Below are 22,393 nucleotides of genomic sequence, written 5' to 3' on the forward strand. Positions count from 1 at the left end.
CCAGACATTCAAGTCAGCACCACATAGTTTCAGCCACGTCTACATTGACATTGTAGGGTCACTACCGGCCTCCCACGGGGCCTTCTCACCATGATTGCTTGCTCCATGAGGTTCCCCGAGGCGGTCCAGCTGGCTGACACAACACTTATGTCCTCTATTAAATTGGAAGCAGTAATAAAGATGAAGGAGTGATTGATAATAAATAGTCTCCCTTGTAGTTGGGGTACAATGTATTTCTTGAGATCAGAGGAATCCAGGAGCCAGCACAAAGTGATCCTGTGTTTCCCAATGATTTGATAGTTGGGGTAGTAGTAAGTGGAAGGGCCGAAGGGTCTCCTGCTCCTTCGACTGCCTCTCTTTTCTGTCTTGCGATGCTGATTGGGTGTGGCTGTGTTGTATCGCTCGCTGATTGGTTGCTTCAGTTGCACAAGCCAATGGGCTGATTCGGTGAGGCCGCTATTGAATTGGAAGCTGAAGTAGGGTTAGATTGATGGGCGTGTTCGCGTGCTGATTGGCTCTTGCTGTGAGGAGGCGGGAAGTTGGCGGTGGCGTCTTCTGCTCGGGGTCCGTCGCGTCACAGCGGGTCTAACGGGAAGAAGTTAGCGGCGGCGCCAGGACCTTCCTCAGCCGCGCGGTCCAGGGAAAGCGGGCGACCCACAGCCCGATGGGACCCACCCGTGAGAGGCTGGTACCGACAGGGTGTTTGGGTGGAGCTGAGGCGTCGGTGCGAGGCCGGAGGCCGCGGGGTAACTGGCAGCGGGAGGGGGCGGGAGAGGGGTAAGAAGGAGATTGGAACGTCTTTGGTTGGCGCATGCGCGATGGGTTCGCCACTTGGCGTTCGGTTTGCGCATGTGCGGCTGATACACATGTGCCAAATGACGGCCACAAAGCGAAAGCTTAGCGCAAGCGCGAACTGATGACTCGCGCATGCGCACAGAAATTAAGATGGCTGCCCCCAGCCGATGGACCCCGAGACACTGAGTTACAAACTCAATCCGCACATGTCTCTGTTCTCATTTGGAAAATCATTTGATGTTAAAAATAGGCTCTTAGACTTCAGGGCTCCTCACACGGGGGAAATCTCCGACTTGCGACCGTTTTGGAATCTGACTGATCATTCGGGCTCCATGACGGTCGCAAGTCGGGTCGCTTCGGAAGGGATGGAAAACCAATCCATTTTTCTTTGCTTCCCAATGCTCATAGAATGTGTCTGATTCCATCCGTTTTTCCTGATGTAGGATCACATTCTTCATCAAGATAGATGATATTTTTTAAAGTTGTGTCACTTGAACAATAATGTTCCTCCCCTTCTGATCCTGACTTACCGTGTGGGAAGCAGAAGTATCTTCACAGAATTTGCTCGAGACAAAATTGAGAACAAAGATCTTTATTATACTATTACAACAATGCAAAGTTGGGTGCTTCCCCTTACCCTGGGAATACACACAGATACTGAGGCAGACCCAACTTTTATACATTTCATTTCAGTACAGAGATACCTTCCCCCTAACATTCTTCTGCCTCCTGCATTGGTTTAGCATTAGGTAGTTCCACCCACGTGGATTCTAACTTCTTATCAGTTTATGTGCCTATCTGCAAACTTGTTAGCCAGGAAATATCATGAATTTGTTCTTTACTCATTAACCAATCCCCAAGACTTGCTAAAGCTATTTACTTGCTATCCTGTTTTGAAGATACTTATTTTATTATACTTTTATAACCCTTCCTAACCCTTCCTCCCATTCCAGCATCCCTTCACCCTGATTTAACCCATAAAACTTCATTTCTAATGAGCACTTGCTTGATTCCTCACATTCCAGTATCCCTTATCCTTAAGTTAACCCATTATACTTCATCCTTATTTAGCACTTGCTTGACTCCTCACATTCAAGTATCCCTTACACCATGTGTTTAAAATGTAATGTTTCTCAGTTACTTGTCCGAATGCCTTGAAAAATAGAGGGACTTTGGTGTTAACAATACAGCGTAAAGATTTCACCACCTTTTAAATTTATGATCTCTGAATTTCTGGTCATGTTTTCTATTTTGGTTGGTGTATCTTGCAGACCTATTTGGTTGCAGCAAGTAAGAAGTTATCACCATGTAGCATCCGCTGCGGCAGCGCTACCAAATAAAGAGACGTCCACACAAGGTAGTGTAAAACAAAGACTGGATTTACTGGTTTAAATTCCCCACATGTGCTTGCTGGCCTGGCCACTTCTGTTGACGTACCCTTTGACTTCCAGCAGACTTGCATCATTACGTCACTCTCCGGCCGGCTGGCCGCTACACGAAGTGAAGGACTCCTCAGCCCGCACATGGTGCTAGACGCGGGCTCCTTCTTGGCAATGAAGGGGTGTCTGTGCCATCTTGGACTGTCTGAGTGTTGCAGAGATTTGGCCTTTTTTGCTTGCCCCGTTGCTTGGCACTACAATGTCTGTGTTTATAAGGGGGAAATTATTTCAATGTTTTATTTACTTTTGTTACAGAATTCTTCCTAGATTATCTGTGTAACATTGAAGGTTTTGGGTTTTCATGAACAGCGATCATGATTCTACTCATAATTTGGTGACAAAATGGATGGGACACTTTTTACTAATGCCCCATGTGAATCAAAATTAAAATGAAGTGACAAAATTAGGAAGGTTTGTTTCCCCTTCTTTTTAAGCAGGATGTCAGGATGATTTTCATCTTGCTTGCTGAATTAAAATGTGATTTGTCTGTTCTTAATGGGAGCTGCCATATTGGCATTGCAAGGAGAGATGGGAAATGGGTCAGGTCCTTGGTGGTCCCAGTAATGCAATGCAGAAAGATGTCACGGGGCTGAATGTTGTTTAGGGAGGGAGAGGGTATTAATTTTTAGGAAACATGTGGCCAGCCACCTATCAATATTTTTTCTCAAATAGAAACTCCTGCTAGTAGAAGCCATTTCCTACTTTGAACAGGCCAAATTGTCATTATCTAAGAAGATATTGTTACAAGTCCAAAGGACCCCAAAACCCAGCAGCAATAGACATTCACCAGGACATGTGGTTTTTAAAACAGAAGTTCTTTTTAATCAACTTTAAACATGAAAATAGAATGAAACTTTTAACTTAACTAACCCAAATTAACCCCCTCCTAATTCTAAGCACACATGTTTGTAATGTGTTTAAATTTTATGAAAAGGTCTTTGTTTCACAGTTCAATCTCTCTTCTCCTACTTCCAAGTTCTCTGGATCCAGGCAATTCTTCTGCTGTGCACAGAATTGATCATGTATAAATTTCACCAGGTTTTGGTGCTCGAAAGGTAAATGTTTACCGCTCAGGTAAAGGTTCTTGTAGGGTTTGCAGAGAGTGATTTGTTGTTCCAGGATTTCCACAACTGAGGTACCACCATGAGTCACCTCAATGTCTCGCTGATCAAACTTGCCCCGTCAGGGTTTTCCAGATGGTAACTTCTTTCTTTAAGCTACTACAGAGTTCCATTCCTCTTATTCCAAACAACAGGAGTTCTTTCTTCTGCTCAAGCTGTTGTTAGATAAACAAAACCCAGGAGTGACTTTCCTGTAAGCACCCTGCAGAAAGGTACTTGCAGCCATCCTGGCTCCATTTCCAAACAATGGTCATTCATTTTATGACATCAGTTCGGTTAACACCTACTTGTGTATGTGCATAAATCTTCAATGTTTCAAATAAGATCTGTTTTAAAAGGTATGTATGTATGTATGTAACCTACACTAAATCTTACCAAAATCGCAAATATTACCAAATTCTCCAAATGTATTTATTCATTACAATATCACGTAAGGAGCATTTAAGAGACTCTTAGACAGGCATACATGGGTGAAAGAAAAACAGGTTGTAGAGGGCGCCACCGTCAGTTCACAGACTTACCTGACACATTGTGGGCTAACAGTGCTGGACGCCAAAGTACAGCCAGTGGATCAGATGAAGGCCCAGGGCTATAAAGCTGATAGCTTTAACGTGATGGTCCTATGGACCAGCAGTTGTTCGCCAATGAGCTCATTAACGTGCAGGGAATAAAAGATCTGTATGTCTGCAATAAACCAGTCTTGAGTTGACTACCTTTGTTTGTGTTTGCCCTTATTTAGTAGCCGCTACACATTGGTGATCCCAAAGTTAAGATTTAATGAATTTGAATCATTATGGAAAAGGAGGACATTTCAACAGCAGGAACAACTGCTGCCGCCATGACAGTTAATGCAGTTGGGCTTCATTTGCCTCCTTTCTGGACACATCAGCCACAAATTTGGTTTCTTCAAGCTGAAACCCAGTTTCATTTTTGGGGTATAATGGCAGAAGACACAAAATTTTGGCAAGTCGTGATTACATTGGGCGTGGCCACTGCATTGCCAGTAAGCAAGTTTTCTGCTCATCCTCCAGCAGAAGACCAGGGCACCAGGTTCCGGTAGTTTCTTCTTGACACATTGGAACTTACTTGATGAGCGTGGATTTGAACGTGGGAGGCCAAACTGACAAGAATCCATCATACCTGATGAATGAGATGCTGGCGTTGTCAGATGGTCCTTCCCATTGTCTGCTTTTTTAAACCTTATTTCTGTCAAAAATTCCCGCTCACGTGGCCATACACATTGGTAACATGGATTTTCACCATCTCCATGACGTGGCTCAAGAGGCTGACAGGCTCTATCGTACTCCGACACAAGAGTCTGCCCCAATACATCCTGTTTCTGTTGCAGAAGCATCTCCCGCATCCTACCAAACTCCAGTATCTGCAGTCCAAACCAAGAAAGAGGAACATGCTGATGTACATCGAGAGTGGTGATTTTACCATCGCCACTGGGGAAACTATGCCCATAAGTGCATCCAGCATGTACCTACTACAAAAAGAAGTCGGAAAACAAGAGCGCTGGAAGCTGGCATATATACAGGCCTATTGTATCTTCAGGACGATGCAGGTAAGCACAAATTTCTTGTAGACACAGGTGCTGAATTTAGTTTGCCGACCTATTTTGAAAGGACTCAAAAAACAGCACTTGACCCTGAGAGGGGCGAATGAAACTGCCATTCCAAGTTTTGGCACTAGATGAGTCGGAATAGGTGGAACCACGTTACATTGGAATTGTGTCCTCGCTTCTGTCGCTCAACCTATTTTGGCTGTGGATTTTTTATGTTCCCACAACTTATTGGTAGACATAAAGCAGAGTAAACTAGTTCACATCACCATCTTTCAGACATATCCACTGGCATGCATCAAGGGGAGAGTTTCACAGCTCGGAGTACATACGTTACACATGGATGCATATACTGGTCTACTCCCTGAATTTCCCCATATTCTCACCCTGAACTCCAATGCCTCAAGAATAGTCCATGGTGGGTCTCATTACATAGACACATCAGGCCCACTGGCCCATGTCAGGGCTCAGCGTCTGGTGCTTGATAAATTGTGGCAGAATTTAAAGCAATGGAAGAATTGGGTATCATCCGATGCTCAAAGAGCCCTTGGACCTCACCTTTGCATATGGTAGTCAAGGAGACAGGCAGATGGAGACACTGCGGCAACTACTGTAGGCTTCATGATGACACAACACCTGACAGATACCCAATTCCACACATACAGCATTTCGCCGCCCATCTACATCATTGCCGCATACTTTCAAAGATTGATTTGGTTAAGGGATATTATCTGATACCAATTCATGAGAATGATATGACCAAGACAGCAATTATTACGCCGTTTGGTCTTTATGAATTCCTCAGAATGCCATTTGGTATGAATGCCATGCAAACTTTTCAGTTGCTTATGGACGCTCTTGGCAGAGATTTAGACTTTGCGCTTATTTATTTGGACGACTTCCTTGTAGCAGTCAAAATGAGCAAGGTCACCGCCTCCATTTGTGCTGCCTTTTCCAATGGCTCCAAGACTTTGGACTGACAATTAATCTTGAGAAGTGTCAATTTGGCAAGTGAACCATAGAATTCTTAAGGCATAAAATTACAGCAGACGGCATATCTCCATTATCAGGCAAGGTAGACGACATCCATAAAATCTCCAGACCTGTCACTGTCAAACGGCTGGAAAAGGTTTTGGGAATGATAATTTTTTAATCACAGATTTATTCCTGGGATTGCTGACATCCTGCAACCCCTGTTTGACATCATCTCTGCTCCAAACAAAAACATTACTAGACCTCAGAGGCAGAGGTTGCATTTATGTCCGCCAAATAATTATTAGCCAAAGCAGCAATGCTTGCGCATCCAAATCCTGAAACTGCATTGATGCCTCAGGAACAGCTGTGAGTGCAGATCTGGAACATACGTCAATGGCCATTATCAGCCCCTTGCCTTCTTGAGTCGTCATCTAAGACCAGCAGAAATTAAATACAGCACCTTTGATTGAGAGCTATTAGCACTTTATCTGTCTATAAGGCACTTTCGTTATATCTTGTAAGGTCGACATTTCACCATATTCACAGACCATAAACTTCTAATTTTCACCTTGAGCAAATTCACAGATCTTTGGTTGGCAAGACAACAACTACATTTGTCCTACATTTCGGAGTTTACTACGGACATACGTCATATTTCAGGAAGGGACAATCTGGTCGCAGATGTGCTCTCTAGATCAAGTGTGTGCCATATTCAAGGTGGAGTCAACATTGCTGAACTGGCTGCGGCACAATCTGCGGATCCGGATATACAGGCACACAGTATAGCTATCACTGGACTCGACATTCAACAGGTGGCACCACAACATGACATTCACAATTTATCACACCCATCCATCTGGACTTCAGTCAAAGTAATGTCAAATAAGTACATGTGACATGGGCTGAAAAAAGACGTCACTCAATGGACCCGATCGTGTATATCCTGCCAATCTGAAAATTCCGCACCACACCAAGGCACCCCTGCAGTCTTTCCTGACAATACGCAGAAGATTAGAGCATGTGGATGTGGTTGGACCATTACCAGTATCACAGGACACGAGGGATATTCTCACGGTAGTTGACCACTTCACACGCTGGCCAGAGGCCATTCCATTACCAGTCAGTAACACTGAGGCATATGCTAAAACATTCATCTTAAATTGGATGTGCCGACACACATAACCGTGGACCACAGTTCACTTTGGCATTATGGGCTTCCTTGTCTCATTTTTTTGGTACACAGTTGCACCACACTACTGCGTACCATCTGCAGTCCAATGGCCTGGTGGAACGTTTCCATCATCAACTTAAATCTTCACTGAAGGCCCGACGCACTGGTCTCAACTGAGTCGATGAACTACATTAGGTTCTATTAGGAGTATTAACAAAAGAAAATCTGTCTGCATCATCTGGAGAATTGATGTTTCGTCCGGCCCTTATGGTTCCAGGAGATATTCACTTTAGAAGCAATTCAGACATGGACATCCTTTAACAACTCCGCAAGGGTATTGCTAACAGCAAACCATCCTCCACCAACTGGCATGGCAAACCTAGCCAACAAGTGCCCCAATCACTATTAAACACTGAATTCGTATTCATACGAAGACAGGTTCCACAGGCACCCTTATTAAAACCACATGAAGGACCATTTTGTTTCATTAAGAGATATGGAGTGGTATATACATTGGACATCGGGGGGCATCCACAGCTATTCAGCATGGACAGACTTAAACCCGCCATACGACCCTACTTCATCAGTTCAGTGCCATCAACCCAGGCGACATGGACGTCTGCCTAAATCAAGCGTATCTGGCATTTTAAGTTATAGTGACGATTTTGGGGGGTGTGATATAGCGAGTGCACAGCGCGGTATTGTGAACCGCCACCGTCAGTTCATAGACTTAATTGACAGATCGCGGGCTAACAGAGCTGGGTGCCAAAGTACAGCAAGTGGATCAGTTGAAGCCCCTGCCTAAAGGTGCGGGGCGCTAATGGCTCGTAGCTTTAACCTGTTGGTCCTGTGGACCAGAAGGTATTCACTAACGAGCTCATTAACAGGCAGAAAATAAAAGGTCTGTGTATGTCTGCAATAAACCAGTCTTGAGTTGACTACCATTGTGTGTGTTTGCCTTTATTTAGTAACATCTACCGCAGTAGCCGCTACAGGGCATTATTTTTTTTGTTAGAAATATCTAGATCAGCACAACATTTTGGGCCAAAGGGCTTGTACCGTCCTGTAATATTCTGTTATTTCAGTTATTGCTTGACTTTGAATATCTGCTGTAAGCAATGTGAGACTTCAATAATGTAGCAAATGTGCACAGCAACATTGGAGTCAGGAGTTTGTATCTCCTGGTTGACTTGAGCTTTGTGAAGGGTTGTATCTGGATTTGAGTCGTTTGACACCTTGTCCATGGAAATTGTGGCTCAAAAGCTACTGAAGTATTTGGAAACATCGTCATCGGTCCTCTTTCAAACTCGTCTGAATTTCTTGGATGAAGAAACATTGCTCTGAAACTTACTCTGTGAGAGTTTATTTTCCTCTCTTGCAGGAGGTTTCCGAATCTCTTCCACATGATGAATCTGTTCTCTTTTCAAAGAGAGAGTGGAGTGGCTATTTTCTTCCACAATGATTCCATAAACCCAGTCAAGGACTGAACTCAGTCACCATTTAAAAATGGTTATGTTGCAAATACAAGATCACTTTTACTTTATTCTTCAAAAGTGGCCATTTCCATGGACACAACGAGGCTGCCCTCTTGATCTCAAAGAGACAGAAGTGGTCTTTCTCCTTAAAATCCACTTGTTACTCCTGGTCAAAGGAGAAGACTATGTAACTGTACCATCTCTGATGACTGTATGTTCAATCCTCTCTTCCCTACAGGATGGACAACAACTTCTGCATCTCGTTTGTAATGTTTCTCCAAAATGTCTCATCACATGACATGTGCCACCATTTCTTCCTTTGAAGTCCACTATGTCTCTTCAAAAGGATGAATCATGAGCCAACGGACTCCAGCCTGTCTGCGCAGGAACTTGAATCAAGAACTTGCTTATTCAAACCGCTGCCATCTCTCAGCACTCTATTGACTTAGTTTCAATTTTAAAAAATACACCTAATCAACAGATGGTCTCTCCGTTTGACCAGCAGTCTTTCCTTCCTTCACAAATTCTTCAGGTTTTAATAAAGCAAACATTCCATTGTTCTTAGTATCTCAAGAACCATTAAAACTTGCATTTTAAGTATGAGCTGTTTTGTGAAGTGTTTGTGTTTGTGACCTACACAACTCCTACAATCCATCTCTTTCAAAAACATGTCAATATACAATTTTTAAATATATAATCTGTCACTGGTCAGATGGAGCATAGGAGTTGTGATAAAATCAATGGTGTCCTTGCAAAGGAAAAGGGGGATGAGATATAATCCAGGTAGCTCTGGCAAGTTGAGTTTGTAATAGTTTGAAACTTGAACCTCTCTCTCTATTTCAGGAGACAATTTACTGTCATGTAATTAAAAAGTGTCATATCACACAAAATTGCTTTTTTCCTGCTGTGAGGCAGACAGATTCGCCATTGGCAGAAATTGCCTGAAATGCCTTTTGCAGTCAGAGAAAGAAGCAAAAGAGAGTCGTGCTCTCCCCCTTCCCCTCTTCCACCCCCCCCCCCCCACCCTGATCCCTGGGCCAAGTCACTGAGGGCTTGTGGATTCTCTTTCAATGCTCATAGACTAATCCAAGTCATTGGCAATGCGTGCTCCTGTTTTGAACCTCTGACACGATTAGGAACCAATTCTTCTTTGGCTTGGCTTCGCGGACGAAGATTTATGGAGGGGGTAAATGCCCATGTCAGCTGCAGGCTTGTTTGTGGCTGACAAGTCCGATGCGGGACAGGCAGACATGGTCGCAGGGGAAAATTGGTTGGTTGGGGTTGGGTGTTGGGTTTTTCCTCCTTTGCCTTTTGTCAGTGAGGTGGGCTCTGCGGTCTTCTTCAAAGGAGTTTGATGCCCGCCGAACTGTGAGGCGCCAAGATGCATGGTTTGAGGCGATATCAGCCCACTGGCAGTGGTCAATGTGGCAGGCACCAAGAGATTTCTTTAGGCAGTCCTTGTACCTTTTCTTTGGTGCACCTCTGTCATGGTGGCCAGTGGAGAGCTCGCCATATAACACAATCTTGGGAAGGTGATGGTCCTCCATTCTGGAGGTGTGACCCACCCAGCGCAGCTGGATCTTCAGCAGTGTGGACTCGATGCTGTCGACCTCTGCCATCTCGAGTACTTCGACGTTAGGGATGAAAGCGCTCCAATGAATGTTGAGGATTAGCACCCACTCATATCACAAGTCTGATACCTGATACTCTTTTAGCCAGTTTCGAACCAGTCTCTAGCAATCCACGGCCTGGTGTGAGTTCCTTGACTGCTTTCTCCAGAAGCCCACAACCTGCTTGGGTTCCTCTCCTCTAATTTCCAATAGCCTATCACCTATGTGGGTCCTTCAGCAGCAGAACCCCTCATTGGTCTGGTTCCATGGTCACTGACCTGTGGATTGAATCCTCTGCTTCTCAGATGTTGATTGTGTGTGGTCTTCCTGTTTTCTGGTGCCCTGTGTTAGTTCTCCGCTTCCCCAGAGTTTGTGGTGGCGAGGAAATCCAACACATCTAAATAAACATTTTACAACTTAGAGGAGAATCTCGTATGTCTAGAAGGATGGAAAGGGCATTATTATAAATTGAAGTCTAATATTTGAATATTCAGGTGCCAAATTTGCAAAAACATAGAGTATATATTTCTCAAACTAATGTAATTTTTTCCAAAGACATAAAACTTTGAAATTTTGCATGTCATCTTGGCATCCCTAAAAATATATCTGATTTCCGAGAAAGTGAAATACATTTCCTCATCACCGCTAACATTAATTTAACAAATTTCAATTGATACTTTAATAGTTTAAATTTGATCCTTGTTCCTTCAATATTTCCTAATAAAGGTAAGGTTGGATTTTGAAGAAAAACAACTCCTATAACTTGTTCCAAAAAATTTGTAATTCTCCCCAAAAAGATCTTGCATAAGGACAAAGCTAGGTTGAATGCAAGGAAGTTGCTACATCTTCACCACCCCTAAAACATTGATCTGATAATTCTGATATTATTCTATTCAATTTCTCTGGTGTAAGAAGTAACTGTAGAAGAAAAAAACTAGTTGTGAATTCCTTCATCACTGCTGCAGTGTGGAACTCTGGTCAATAGATCCAAAATGCTGAGTTGAAGTGAATTAATACAACTCCCTTGGATCACGTGATCTCTGTGGCCAAATTATCTTCCTATAGAGCTTTTCATATCCAACTGCCTGAGTCACCTTACTCCAAGAGCAGCTTCAGATAAAATCCTTGGTGACATCTGCTACATTACTGATGTAAAAAGAATTAAACTGAACTAATTTATGTCTTACATGGAGATCCTTACATGGATATGCCCATATTTGCCAATCAATTACAATATTCAGATCCATTTCCCACCTTTGTCTCGACTTAAGAACTCCTCATTTAAAAGTTCGTACTTGTAATGAAGAGGCCATTATCGAAGTAAATTTTTTAACAATTCCTCTAGGAAGAATTTCTATTTCAGTATAACATGGTTGGTCCGAACTTATCCTTCAAATATGCTCGTAGTTGGAAATAGCAAAAAAGATTGCTATGAGTTATATGATAATAATTTATCAGTTGCTCTGATGACATTAGTTGACCCCTTTTCATAACAATCTTCCAAATTTATAATCCCCTTACGAAACAAAACCAGCTATCCAGAAATTTATGATCCTTTGAAAAAGATACGACGATTTTGAATCAAAGCCATTCTGGGTGATGTACATTCACTTAGACCAATTTCATCATTTATTTTATTCCATATATTAAACAAATGTTTCAAAATGGTGTATCTTTATCACCAACCATTAATATCAAATCCCACTTGTAGATAAATTCTTCTGCTTTTCTCTCTCCTATTTTATTTGATGTCAATGTTTCTCTTTCAAAAAAGGAAGCAAGAAATCTCATTTGAGCTGCTCGATAACTATTTTTAAAATCAGGAAGCTGTAGTCCTGTCAATGCAGAATTTGCATTGGGTCACTTGTAACATGGCATTCAATCGGAAATGGGTTCACATGACATAAAACCACCATGTAGACTGTTTTCTATGAATGGAATACAAGAGGAGGGTTGTCTAGGTCTTCCACAGGATTTAGATCACAAGGTCTAGGAGCAGAAGTAGGCCCATCGAGTCTGTTCCACCATTCTGCCACTCAGCCCCACTGCCCAACTTTCTACCCATAACCCTTGATTCCTTGATTAATCAAATACCTGTCAATCTCTGCCTTAAATATACCCAATGATCTCAGTTCACAGATTCACAACCCATTGACAAAATCAATTTTTCCACATCTGTTTTATCACCCTTTTATCCTGTAATTATGCTCTCTTGTCGTAGAGTCACCTACCATGGGAAGCATCTTTGCCATATCTTCCAGCATTTGAAATGCCTCTGAGGTCCCCCTTATCCTTCTGTACTCCAACTAGTACAGTCGAAGAGTCAACAATTGTTCCTAATAAACTAACCCTATCATTCCTGATATTCAAGTAAATCATCTTTGAACCTCCTCCAACACCAGCACATCTTTTCTCAAATACGGCATCCAAAACTCTAATTCTGATTGAATGGAAAGACAATTCTCCAACAACACATACACAACGGTTAAATGATATTATGTCTTGTCGATATTAAAAAAAAATTGGAGTAAAATAATAACTTTCAAAAGATTCAAGGGTCCATTAATGGACTATTATCATAACTTTAAGAATTAAGGTTGTTCAGAAGCTTGGTGCTGTGTTACGAGACCAGAGGATCTCAAAACCCAGCAGAAATAGATATTCACCTGAAAAATGGTTACTTAAACAAAAGTTGATTTTAATTATTTTTAAACATGAAAATGGAATTACACTTTAACTTATCACTATTTTACTACTTCAACTTACTTTATCTAACTTAACCCCCTTCTAATTCTAAGTGCACATGTGTGTAATGTGTGTGTAAGTTCAGAAAAGTTCTTTAGTTCACAGTCTCATTCCTCCAAGTTCACTGGTTGCAGGCCATTCTGATACTGTGCACAGAATTTAAGTTCACCAGATTTTGGTGCTCTAAATATCAATGATTACAGTTCAGGAAGGTTCTTGATGGTTTTCAGAGAGAGGTGTGTTTTTCAGGGAAGTATTAGGGTGTTTTTGACTCAACGTACCAGCATCTGAAGTCAGTTACCTCTTCAGTAAAGCTCTGATAGCTTTAGCATGGAGCAGAGCTGAGCCAGGACTTTGCAGGTATTTAAGGGAGTGTGTGGGCAGAGTTTGTTCTGGACCAACAATCTCACCAAATGACTCTGCTTGAAATCAAGATCAAACCATTTTGAGGAATACAACAGGAATTGTTCAACAAGAGCCTGGTGTTCCCTGATGAGTTTTCTTTCAATAGTGGAAATTATTTTTTTTAAAGCCCGTTAATCTTCCTGATACAGATCTTTGTATTGAACTGACGGGTTGCAACCTGTTGTTAACTTGGAGGCCTTTAATGGGGTGACTGGGAGGTATCTTTGCTTTAACCAACCAGTTCTATTGCAATTTTCCAGCTGTAGGATGAGGTGCAGTTGCTTGCAAGTTTAGCAAGTGGGATTAAGATGTGAAACTACAGGTCACAGCGCCATTTTTGTTTTTGAAAATGCAAATATGAAAATTTTAACTTTGGTCTCCTTGGTTTGCTTAAGTTTACAGAGGAGATGTTGGGTCAAGCTGAGAAGACAGAGTTGGATGCCTATTTGGTGAATCTGCTGGGCAAAGCAGAAAGCACAAAACGAGGGTCTAAAAAAATAATGAAGCAGACTGAAGTGCCATTGAACCAAACCCAAGTAACGAATTTAATTTTGTGCAGAATACTTAAGAGACCTATTTAAATGAACAAAATCTGATTAGAAAAGAAGTTTATGGAATGTTTGGAAGTTAACATAACATAACAATTACAGCACGGAAACAGGCCATTAGGCCCTTCTAGTCCACACCGAACCAAACACCCCTCTCTAGTCCCACCTCCCTGCACAATGCCCATAACCCTCCACACCTATTCTGTCCATATATCTTGCCAACATTTCCTTGAATATTACCATCGATCTCACTTCTTCCCCTTATACTTTTGAATACCTCTATCAAATCAGATGTTCTCAATTCTCAATATTTGCCATGTTAACATAACATATAACATAACATAACAATTACAGCACGGAAACAGGCCATTAGGCCCTTCTAGTCCGCACCGAACCAAACACCCCTTTCTAATCCCACCTCCCTGCACAATGCCCATAACCCTCCATCTTCTTCTCATCCATATACCTGTCCAACCTTTTCTTAAATAATACAATTGACTCCGCCGCCACTATTTCTCCCGGAAGATCATTCCACACGGCTACCACTCTCTGAGTAAAGAATTTCCCCCTCATGTTACCTCTAAACCTCTGCCCCTTAATTCTTAACTCATGTCCTCTTGTTTTAAACTTTCCTCCTCTTAACGGAAATAGTCTATCCACATCCATTCTGTCTATCCCTTTCATAATCTTAAATACTTCTATCAAATCCCCTCTCAACCTTCTACGCTCCAAAGAATAAAGACCCAATCTGTCCAATCTCTCCCCATACTCCAGATGCTTAAACCCAGGCAACATTCTGGTAAACCTTCTCTGCACTCTCTCCACTCTGTTTATATCCTTCCTATAATTAGGCGACCAGAACTGCACACAGAACTCCAAATTAGGCCGCACCAACGTCTTATACAATCTCAACATCACCTCCCAACTCCTATATTCCATGCAATGATTGATAAAGGCCAGCATACTAAAAGCCTTCTTCACCATCCTATTCACGTGAGTTTCTACCTTCAGGGAACAATGTACCGTTACTCCTAAATCTTTCTGCTCTTCTGTATTCATCAATGCTCTCCCATTTACCACATGCGTCCTGTTCTGATTCTTCTTAGCAAAATGAAGCACCTCACACTTATCAGCATTAAATTCCATCTGCCATTTTTCAGCCCACTTTTCTAAGCAGCCCAAATCCCTCTGCAATCCTTGAAAACCTTCTTCATTATCCACTATTCCACCTATCTTAGTATCGTCTGCATATTTACTAATCCAATTCACCACCCCATCATCAAGTTGCCACAAAAAAATCTAGCATATAAATTAGATGTAAATAAGGGAAATGAACAACACAATGAGCCTGGTGTCAGAGTATCTGCCTCACTCTAACGTACATCACCGTTAAACCTTCTCCCCAATATGAGCCTGATGTCAAAGTATCTGTCTCAGTCTACCGTACATCACCATTAAAAAATCTACCCACTGTCAGAGTATCTGCCTACGTCTATCATATCCCACCATTAGACATTTTCTTAACAGTGAAACCAGTGTCACTTTGTCTGTCATAGTTTACTGTACAGCACTGTTAAACATTCTCCCCACTGTCAACCCAGTGTCACACTATCTGCGTCAGTTTCCCTGACACCACCAGTAAACCTTCTCCCCACTGTGAACCTGGTGTCATTGTTTCTGCCTCAGTCTACTGTACTTCATTGTAAAACATTCTCCCAACTGTGAAACTGGTGTCAATGTATCTTCCACAGTTTATAGTACATCACTGTTAAAGCTTTCCACTACTGTGAACTTGGTGTCACAGTATCTGCCAAAGTCTACCTTACATCACCAGTAAACCTTCTACCCACTGTGAGCCTGGTGTTACAGCATCTGCCACAGTTTGTTGTACACCCATTAAACATTCTCCCCACTATGAACATGGTGTCACAGTATCTGCCTCAGTCTACCGTACATCACAGTTAAACCTCATCCCCACTGTGGGCCTGGTGTCATGGTATTTATCTCAAATGACCATACATTGCCATTAAACCTTCTCCCCACTGTGAACCTGGTGTCACAGTATCTGACACAGTTTATCGTACATTACTGTTAAACCTTTTCATCCTGTGAACCTTGTATCACAGTATCAGACTCAGTCTACCATTCATCATCGTTTAAGCTTCTCCCCCTGTGAATCTGGTTTCACAGTATCTGCCTCAGTCAACCGTACATCACTGTTAAACTTGCTCCCCACTTTGAAGCTGGTGTCTGAGTATCTGCATACGTCTAATATACATCACCATCAAACATTCTTCCAACTGTGAAACCAGTGTCACTTTGTCTGCCCCAGTTTTTTGTACACCACTGTTATACATTCACCCCATTGTGAACCCGGTGTTACAGAATCTGCCTCAGTTTCCCTTACATCACCAGTAAACCTTCTTCCCACTGTAAGGCCAGTGTTATTGTATCTGCCAACATCTACTGTACATAACCGTTAAACCTTCTCCCCACTGTCAACCTGGTGTCACAGTACTGCCCTAGTCTAGCGTACATCACCGTTAAAATACCTTTTCACTACTGTGACCTCAGTGTCACAATATCTGCCAAAGTCTACCGTACAGCACATTAAACATTCTCCCCAATGTGAACCTGCTGTCACAGTATCTGACATAGGTTATAGTACATTATTGTTAAACCTTTTTCCTACTGTGAACCCCCATTGTCTTAGTATCTATCTCAGTCTATCGTACATCACCATTGAACAATCTCCCCGCTGTGAAGCTGGTGTCAGCGTATCTGCCTCTGTCTATTGTATCCCAACATTAAACATTCTCCCAACAGTGAAACCAGTGTCACTTTATGTGCCACAGTTTTCTGTACATCATTGTTTATCCTCCACCCCCTGTATACCTAGTGTCACAGAATCTGCCTCAGTCTACCATACACCATAGTTAAACCTTCTCCCAACTGTGACCCTGGGGTCACAGTATCTTACACACTTTATTGTACATCACAGAAAAGCGTTCTCCTCATTGTCAATTTGGTGTCACAGTATCTGCCTCTGTCTTCCGTCATCACCATTAAACCACTCACCACTGTGAACCTGGTGTCAGTTTATCTGCCACAGCTTATTTTTCATCACCCTATAAACTTTTTCCCATTGTGAACCCGGTGTCACGGTATCTGTCTCAGACTCCCGTAAATCACCGTTGAACCTTCTACCCACTGTGTACCCGGAGTCACAGTATATGCCTCAGTCTACCGAACATCACCATTAAAATGTCTCCCCACTGTTAACTCTGTGTCACTGTATCTGCAACAATGTATCGCGTTTCACGTTTAAACCTCGTCCACACTGTGAACCTGGTGTCACAGTACCTACCACAGTTCGTTGAACCTCAATGTTAAACCATCTCACTAATGTGAACCCAGTTTCACAGTATCCGTTTCAGTCTACCGTACATCACTGTTAAACCTTCTACCCACTGTGAACCCGGTATAAAAGTACATGCCAGAGTTTATTTTGTATCACTGATAAACCTTCTCCCCACTGTGAACCAGGTTTTCACAGTATCTGACACAGTTTATCGTACATTACCTTTCTCAATGTTGTGAACCCGGTGTCACAGTAATCGGTCTCAGTCTACATTAAATCAATGTTAAACCTAATCCCCACTGTGCACCTGGTGTCACAGAACCTGCTACAGTTTATCGTATGTCACAATTAAACCTTCTCACTACTGTAAAACCGGTATCACTGTATCTGCAACAGTGTATCGTATAAAACCGTTAAACCTCCTTCCCACTGTGAACCTGGTGTCACAGTATCTGACAGTTTATCATGTGTCACTGATGAACCTCCCCACTATGAATCCGGTGTAACAGTATCTACCTCAGACTCCTGTAAAACACCGTGAAATCCTCTCCCCACTGTGTACCCGGTGTCACAGTATAAGCCTCAGTCTACCAAATATCAGCATTAAACCTTCTTCCCGCTATGAAAATGGTGTCACATTATCTACCTCAGTCAAACATACATCACTGTTAAACCTTCTTCATACTGTGAACCTGGTGAAATAATATTTCCCTCAGTCTCCAGAAAATCACCATGAGAATTTCTCCCCACTGTTAACTCTGTGTCACTGTATCTGCAACAATATATCTCGTGTCACGTTTAAACCTCATCCACACTGTGAAACTGGTGTCACAGTACCTGTCACAGTTCATTGAACCTCAACGTTAAACCATCTCACTAATGTGAACCCAGTTTCACAGTATCCGTCTCAGTCTACCATACATCACCAATAAACCTCCTCCCCACTGTGAACCTGGTTTTCAAAGTATCTGACACAGTTTATCCTTCATCACTGATAAACCTTCTCATTGATCTGAATTCGGTGTCACAGTTTCTGTCTCAGTGCGCCATACATCATCGTTAAAGCTGTCTCCCACGGTTCCCCACTGTTTCCCATCAGTTTCCCATTGTTCCTCAGCTATTTCCCACCAGTTCCCCACTTTTCCCCATGGTTCCCCACTGTTCCACTAATTTCCCAATATTTTCCCTACTGTTCCCCCATTCTCCACAGTTCGCTATCTGTTCCCCACTGCTCCCCACTATTCACCCCATTTCTCCACTGTTCCTCAGTGATCCTCACTTTACCCCATCTCTTCCATCCATTTATCAATTTTTCCCACTGTTGCCCTCAATACACCATTGTTCCCCAACTGTTCCCCACCTATCACACACTTTTGAACAATGTTGCACACTTTCTCCAATGTTCGCCTTTTGTTCCCCATTGCTCTCCCCGTTACCCTGTGTTCCCCTCCGTTCCCCACAGTTCTTCACTGTTCCCCACTTTTCTCCAGCTGTTCCCGAACTGTTCCCCACTGTTACCCTCTGTTCCCTACTGTTCTCCATTTCTCCCACTTTTCCCTTCTGTTCCACATCTCTTCCCCACTGTTCCCCACAGATCCCAACTGTTACCAACAATACCCCATGGTTCCCCATTGTTGCCCATCAGATGCTCTTCTTTCCAATCTATGCCCCATTTTTCCACACTGTTTCGCACAGTTCTCCAGTGTTCACCATCTGTTCCCAACTGCTCCCAGGAATTACCCACTGTTCCCCATGGGTTCACTCTGTTCCCCATCTGTCCCCACAGTTCTACAGCTGTCCCCCCTGTTCCACACTGTTCCCTACTTTCCCCCACTGTTCTGCATCTGTTCTGCCAAGTGCAAGTGAGGACAAAAATGGAAGGTTAAGCCAAATGAATGTGTGGCTGAGGGGCTGGTGTAAAAGATAGGGTTTTGGCTTCTTGGACCATTGGGGTCTCTTTTGGGGAAGGCATGACCTTTACAAAAAGGATGGGTTACACCTAAACCCAAAAGGGGTCAATATATTGGCAGTTAGGTTTGGTGCAGCCGTCGGATGCGGTTTAAACTACTTTGGCACTGGGATGGGAACCTGTATGATAAGCAAAGGACAGGAAAGATAAAATAGGAAAAGTTGGGTTAGGCAGTGTAAGGAAAAATCAGAAAGAGCAAGGAGGGTGAAAAAAGCAAATCTGAAGGCTTTATATCTTAATGCAAGAAGCATTCGGAACAAGGTAGATGAATTGGGTGTGGAAATTGAGACAAACAAATACGATTTGATTGGGATTACAAAACATGGCTGCAAGGTGGGCAAGACTGGGAGCTTAACATCCCGGGGTATACAATATTTTGGAGGGGTAGACAAGAAAGAAAAGGGGGTGGGGTAGCTTTGATGGTGAGAGAAGGAACCGACACAATTGACAGGAAGGATATTAACTCGGAAGATACGGAATTTATATGAGTAGAACTGAGGAATAGCAAGGGGTGGAAAATGTTAGTGGGGGTGGTATATCGGCCTCCAAATAGTAATGTAGAGGTGATAATAAGGGAAATTAGAGAAACATGCAATAAGGGAACAGCTGTCATTATGGGAGACTTTAATTTACATATCGATTGGACTAGTCAAATTAGTAAAAATACTGAGGAGGAGGAATTCCTTGAATGTTTACGGGACGGTTATCTAGACCAATATGTCGAGGAACCAACTCGGGAGCAGGCCATTTTAGACTGGGTATTATGCAATGAAAATGGCCTAATCAGCAATCTTGTTGTACGCGGCCCTTTGGGTAGGAGCGATCACACCATGATCGAATTCTCACTCGACATGGAGAGTGAAGAAATTATCACCGAGACTAAAGTCCTGAATTTCAATAAAGTGAATTATGATGGTATGAGACGGGAGTTGAGTAAGATTGATTGGGTGGTTTATGGTGGGTGGGGGGGGGGGGGTGACGGTGGATAGACAATGGAAAGCATTCAAAGATCTAATGGAAGAATTGCAGAAATCATTTATACCGATTTGACATAAAAGTAAACCAAGAAAGGTGACTCAACCGTTGATAACAAAGGAAATTAGAGACAGCATTGGGTCCAAAGGGAGAACATATCAATTGGCCAAAAAAAGTACCAAATCCGAAGACTGGGAACAGTTCAAGATGCAGCAAAGGAGGAGAAAGGGATTAATCAAGAGGGCAAAAATAAATTATGAAAGTAAGCTTGCGGCAAACATAAAAACCAACTGCAAAAGCTTTTATAGATATGTCAAGAGGAAAAGATTGGTGAAATCCAGAGTAGGTCCCTTGCAGGCAGAATCAGGGGAATATATAATGGGGAATAAGGAAATGGCAGACCAATTAAATTCTTACTTTAGATCTGTTTTAACAAGAGAGGATACAATAACCTCGCAAGGATGTTGGGAAACATAGACACTAATGCAAGGGAGGAACTGAAAGAAATCAGTATCTCTAAGGACATGGTCTTGGGAAAATTGAAGGGATTGAAGGCCGATAAATCCCAAGGGCCTGATAATCTACATCCTAGGGTACTTAAAGAAGTGGACATTCAGATGCTTTAAAAATAATTTTCCAGAACTCGATAGACTCAGGATCAGTTCCCATGGATTGGAGGGTAGCTAATGTTACGCTACTATTTAAAAAGGCGGGTAGAGAAAAAGTGGGGAATTATAGGCTGGTGAGCCTTACATCAGTAGTGGGCAGAATGATGGAATCCATTATTAAGGATGTAATAGCGGAGCATATGACTAGCAGAGAAGGGATCGGACGGAGTCAACATGGATTTACAAAAGGTAAATCGTGCTTGACAAATCTATTGGAATTCTTTGAGATGGTGACAGGTAAAATAGATGGGGGAGAGCCAGTGGATGTGGTGTACCTGGATTTCCAAAAGGCCTTGATAAGGTTCCACATAAATGACTGGCATGCAAAATCAAGGCTCATGGGATTGGGGGCAAGGTATTGATGTGGATTGAGAACTGGCTGGCAGATAGAAGACAGAGAGTTGGGATAAACAGCTCATTTTCTGAGTGGCAGGCGGTGACCAGTGGGGTGCCACAGGGATCTGTACTGGGACCCCAGCTGTTCACAATTTACATTAATGATTTAGATGAGGGGATTGGATGTAATTTCTCCAAATTTGCAGACGACACTAAGCTAGGAGGGGTTGTGTGCACTGAAGAGGGGGTCAGGAAGCTCTAGTGTGATTTGGATAAATTGGGGGACTGGGTAGATACATGACAAATGCACTACAATGTGGATAAATGTGAGCTTATCCACTTTGGTAATACAAACCGGAGGGCAGATTACTATTTGAATGGCAATAGATTGGGAGATGGGGAAGTGCAGAGAGATCTAGGGGTTCTTGTGCACCAGTCACTGAAGGCGAGCATGCAGGTACAGCAGGCGGTTAAAAAAGAAAATGGTATGTTGGCCTTCATATCAAGAGGATTTGAGTATAGGAATAAGGATACCTTACTGCAGTTGTACAGAGCCCTGGTGAGAGCACACCTGGAGTATTGTGTGCAGGTTTGGTCGCCTTATCTGAAGAAGGATGTTCTTGCAATGGAGGGAGTGCAAAGGCGATTCACCAGGCTGATACCTGGAATGACAGGAATAACTTCTGAGGAAAGATTGCACAATTTGGGATTGTACTCGCTAGAGTTTAGAAGATTGAGAGGGGATCTCATAGAGACATATAAAATTCTGGCAGGACTGGACAGAATGGATGCGGAAGGGATGTTTCCAATGGTGGGGGTGTCCAGAACCCGGGGCCATGGTTCGAGGATAATAAGCAAACCATTTAGAACCGAGATGAGGAGGAATTTCTTTACCCAGAGCGTGGTGAATCTGTGGAATTCATTGCCACACAGAGCAGTAGAGGCAGGTTCATTGAATATATTTAAGAGGGAATTAGATATATTTCTTCAGTATAAGGGAATTAGGGGTTACGAGAGAAGGCGGGGACGGGGTACTGAACTTTAAGATCAGCCATGATCTCATTGAATGGTGGAGAAGGCTCGAAGGGCCGAATGACCTACTCTTGCTCCTATCTTCTATGTTTCTATGTTTCTGCCCTGTTGCCCATTTTCCCCAATCTTCCCCCCTGTTCTACACTGCTCCCCACTGTGCCACTCTGTTCCTCATTCTTCCCCTTAGTTCTTCACTGTTCCCCA

General features: G+C 42.8%; 1 protein-coding gene and 1 long non-coding RNA gene across 2 annotated transcripts in view; both read left to right on the top strand.

Moving 5' to 3' along the window:
• The first annotated feature begins 536 nt into the window (after positions 1-536).
• LOC138750288 (uncharacterized) overlaps positions 537-22,393 on the top strand; it is a 198,888-nt gene continuing 177,031 nt past the window's right edge. The window contains exons 1-2 of the long non-coding RNA XR_011349231.1: positions 537-684; positions 2,067-2,152. This is a non-coding gene — a long non-coding RNA (uncharacterized lncRNA). The remainder of the gene's footprint in view (positions 685-2,066; positions 2,153-22,393) is intronic.
• Positions 682-14,503, top strand: LOC138750287 (endophilin-B1-like). The gene is made up of 3 exons (XM_069912389.1): positions 682-746; positions 4,704-4,922; positions 13,696-14,503. Exons 2-3 carry the CDS (start codon positions 4,764-4,766, stop codon positions 13,879-13,881), a joined length of 345 nt encoding a protein of 114 aa, XP_069768490.1. The 5' UTR covers positions 682-746; positions 4,704-4,763; the 3' UTR covers positions 13,882-14,503.

This window comes from Narcine bancroftii, unplaced genomic scaffold (assembly GCF_036971445.1).
Source record: "Narcine bancroftii isolate sNarBan1 unplaced genomic scaffold, sNarBan1.hap1 Scaffold_113, whole genome shotgun sequence".
Classification (NCBI taxonomy): Eukaryota; Metazoa; Chordata; class Chondrichthyes; order Torpediniformes; family Narcinidae; genus Narcine; species Narcine bancroftii.

Excerpts from the sequence above, each read along its gene's own strand:
- LOC138750287 (XM_069912389.1), top strand. The coding sequence starts at position 4,764 with ATGCTGATGTACATCGAGAGTGGTGATTTTACCATCGCCACTGGGGAA. Across the intron at positions 4,923-13,695 it reads GTATCTTCAGGACGATGCAG|TTTACAGAGGAGATGTTGGG; the intron begins GTAAGCACAAAT and ends GGTTTGCTTAAG.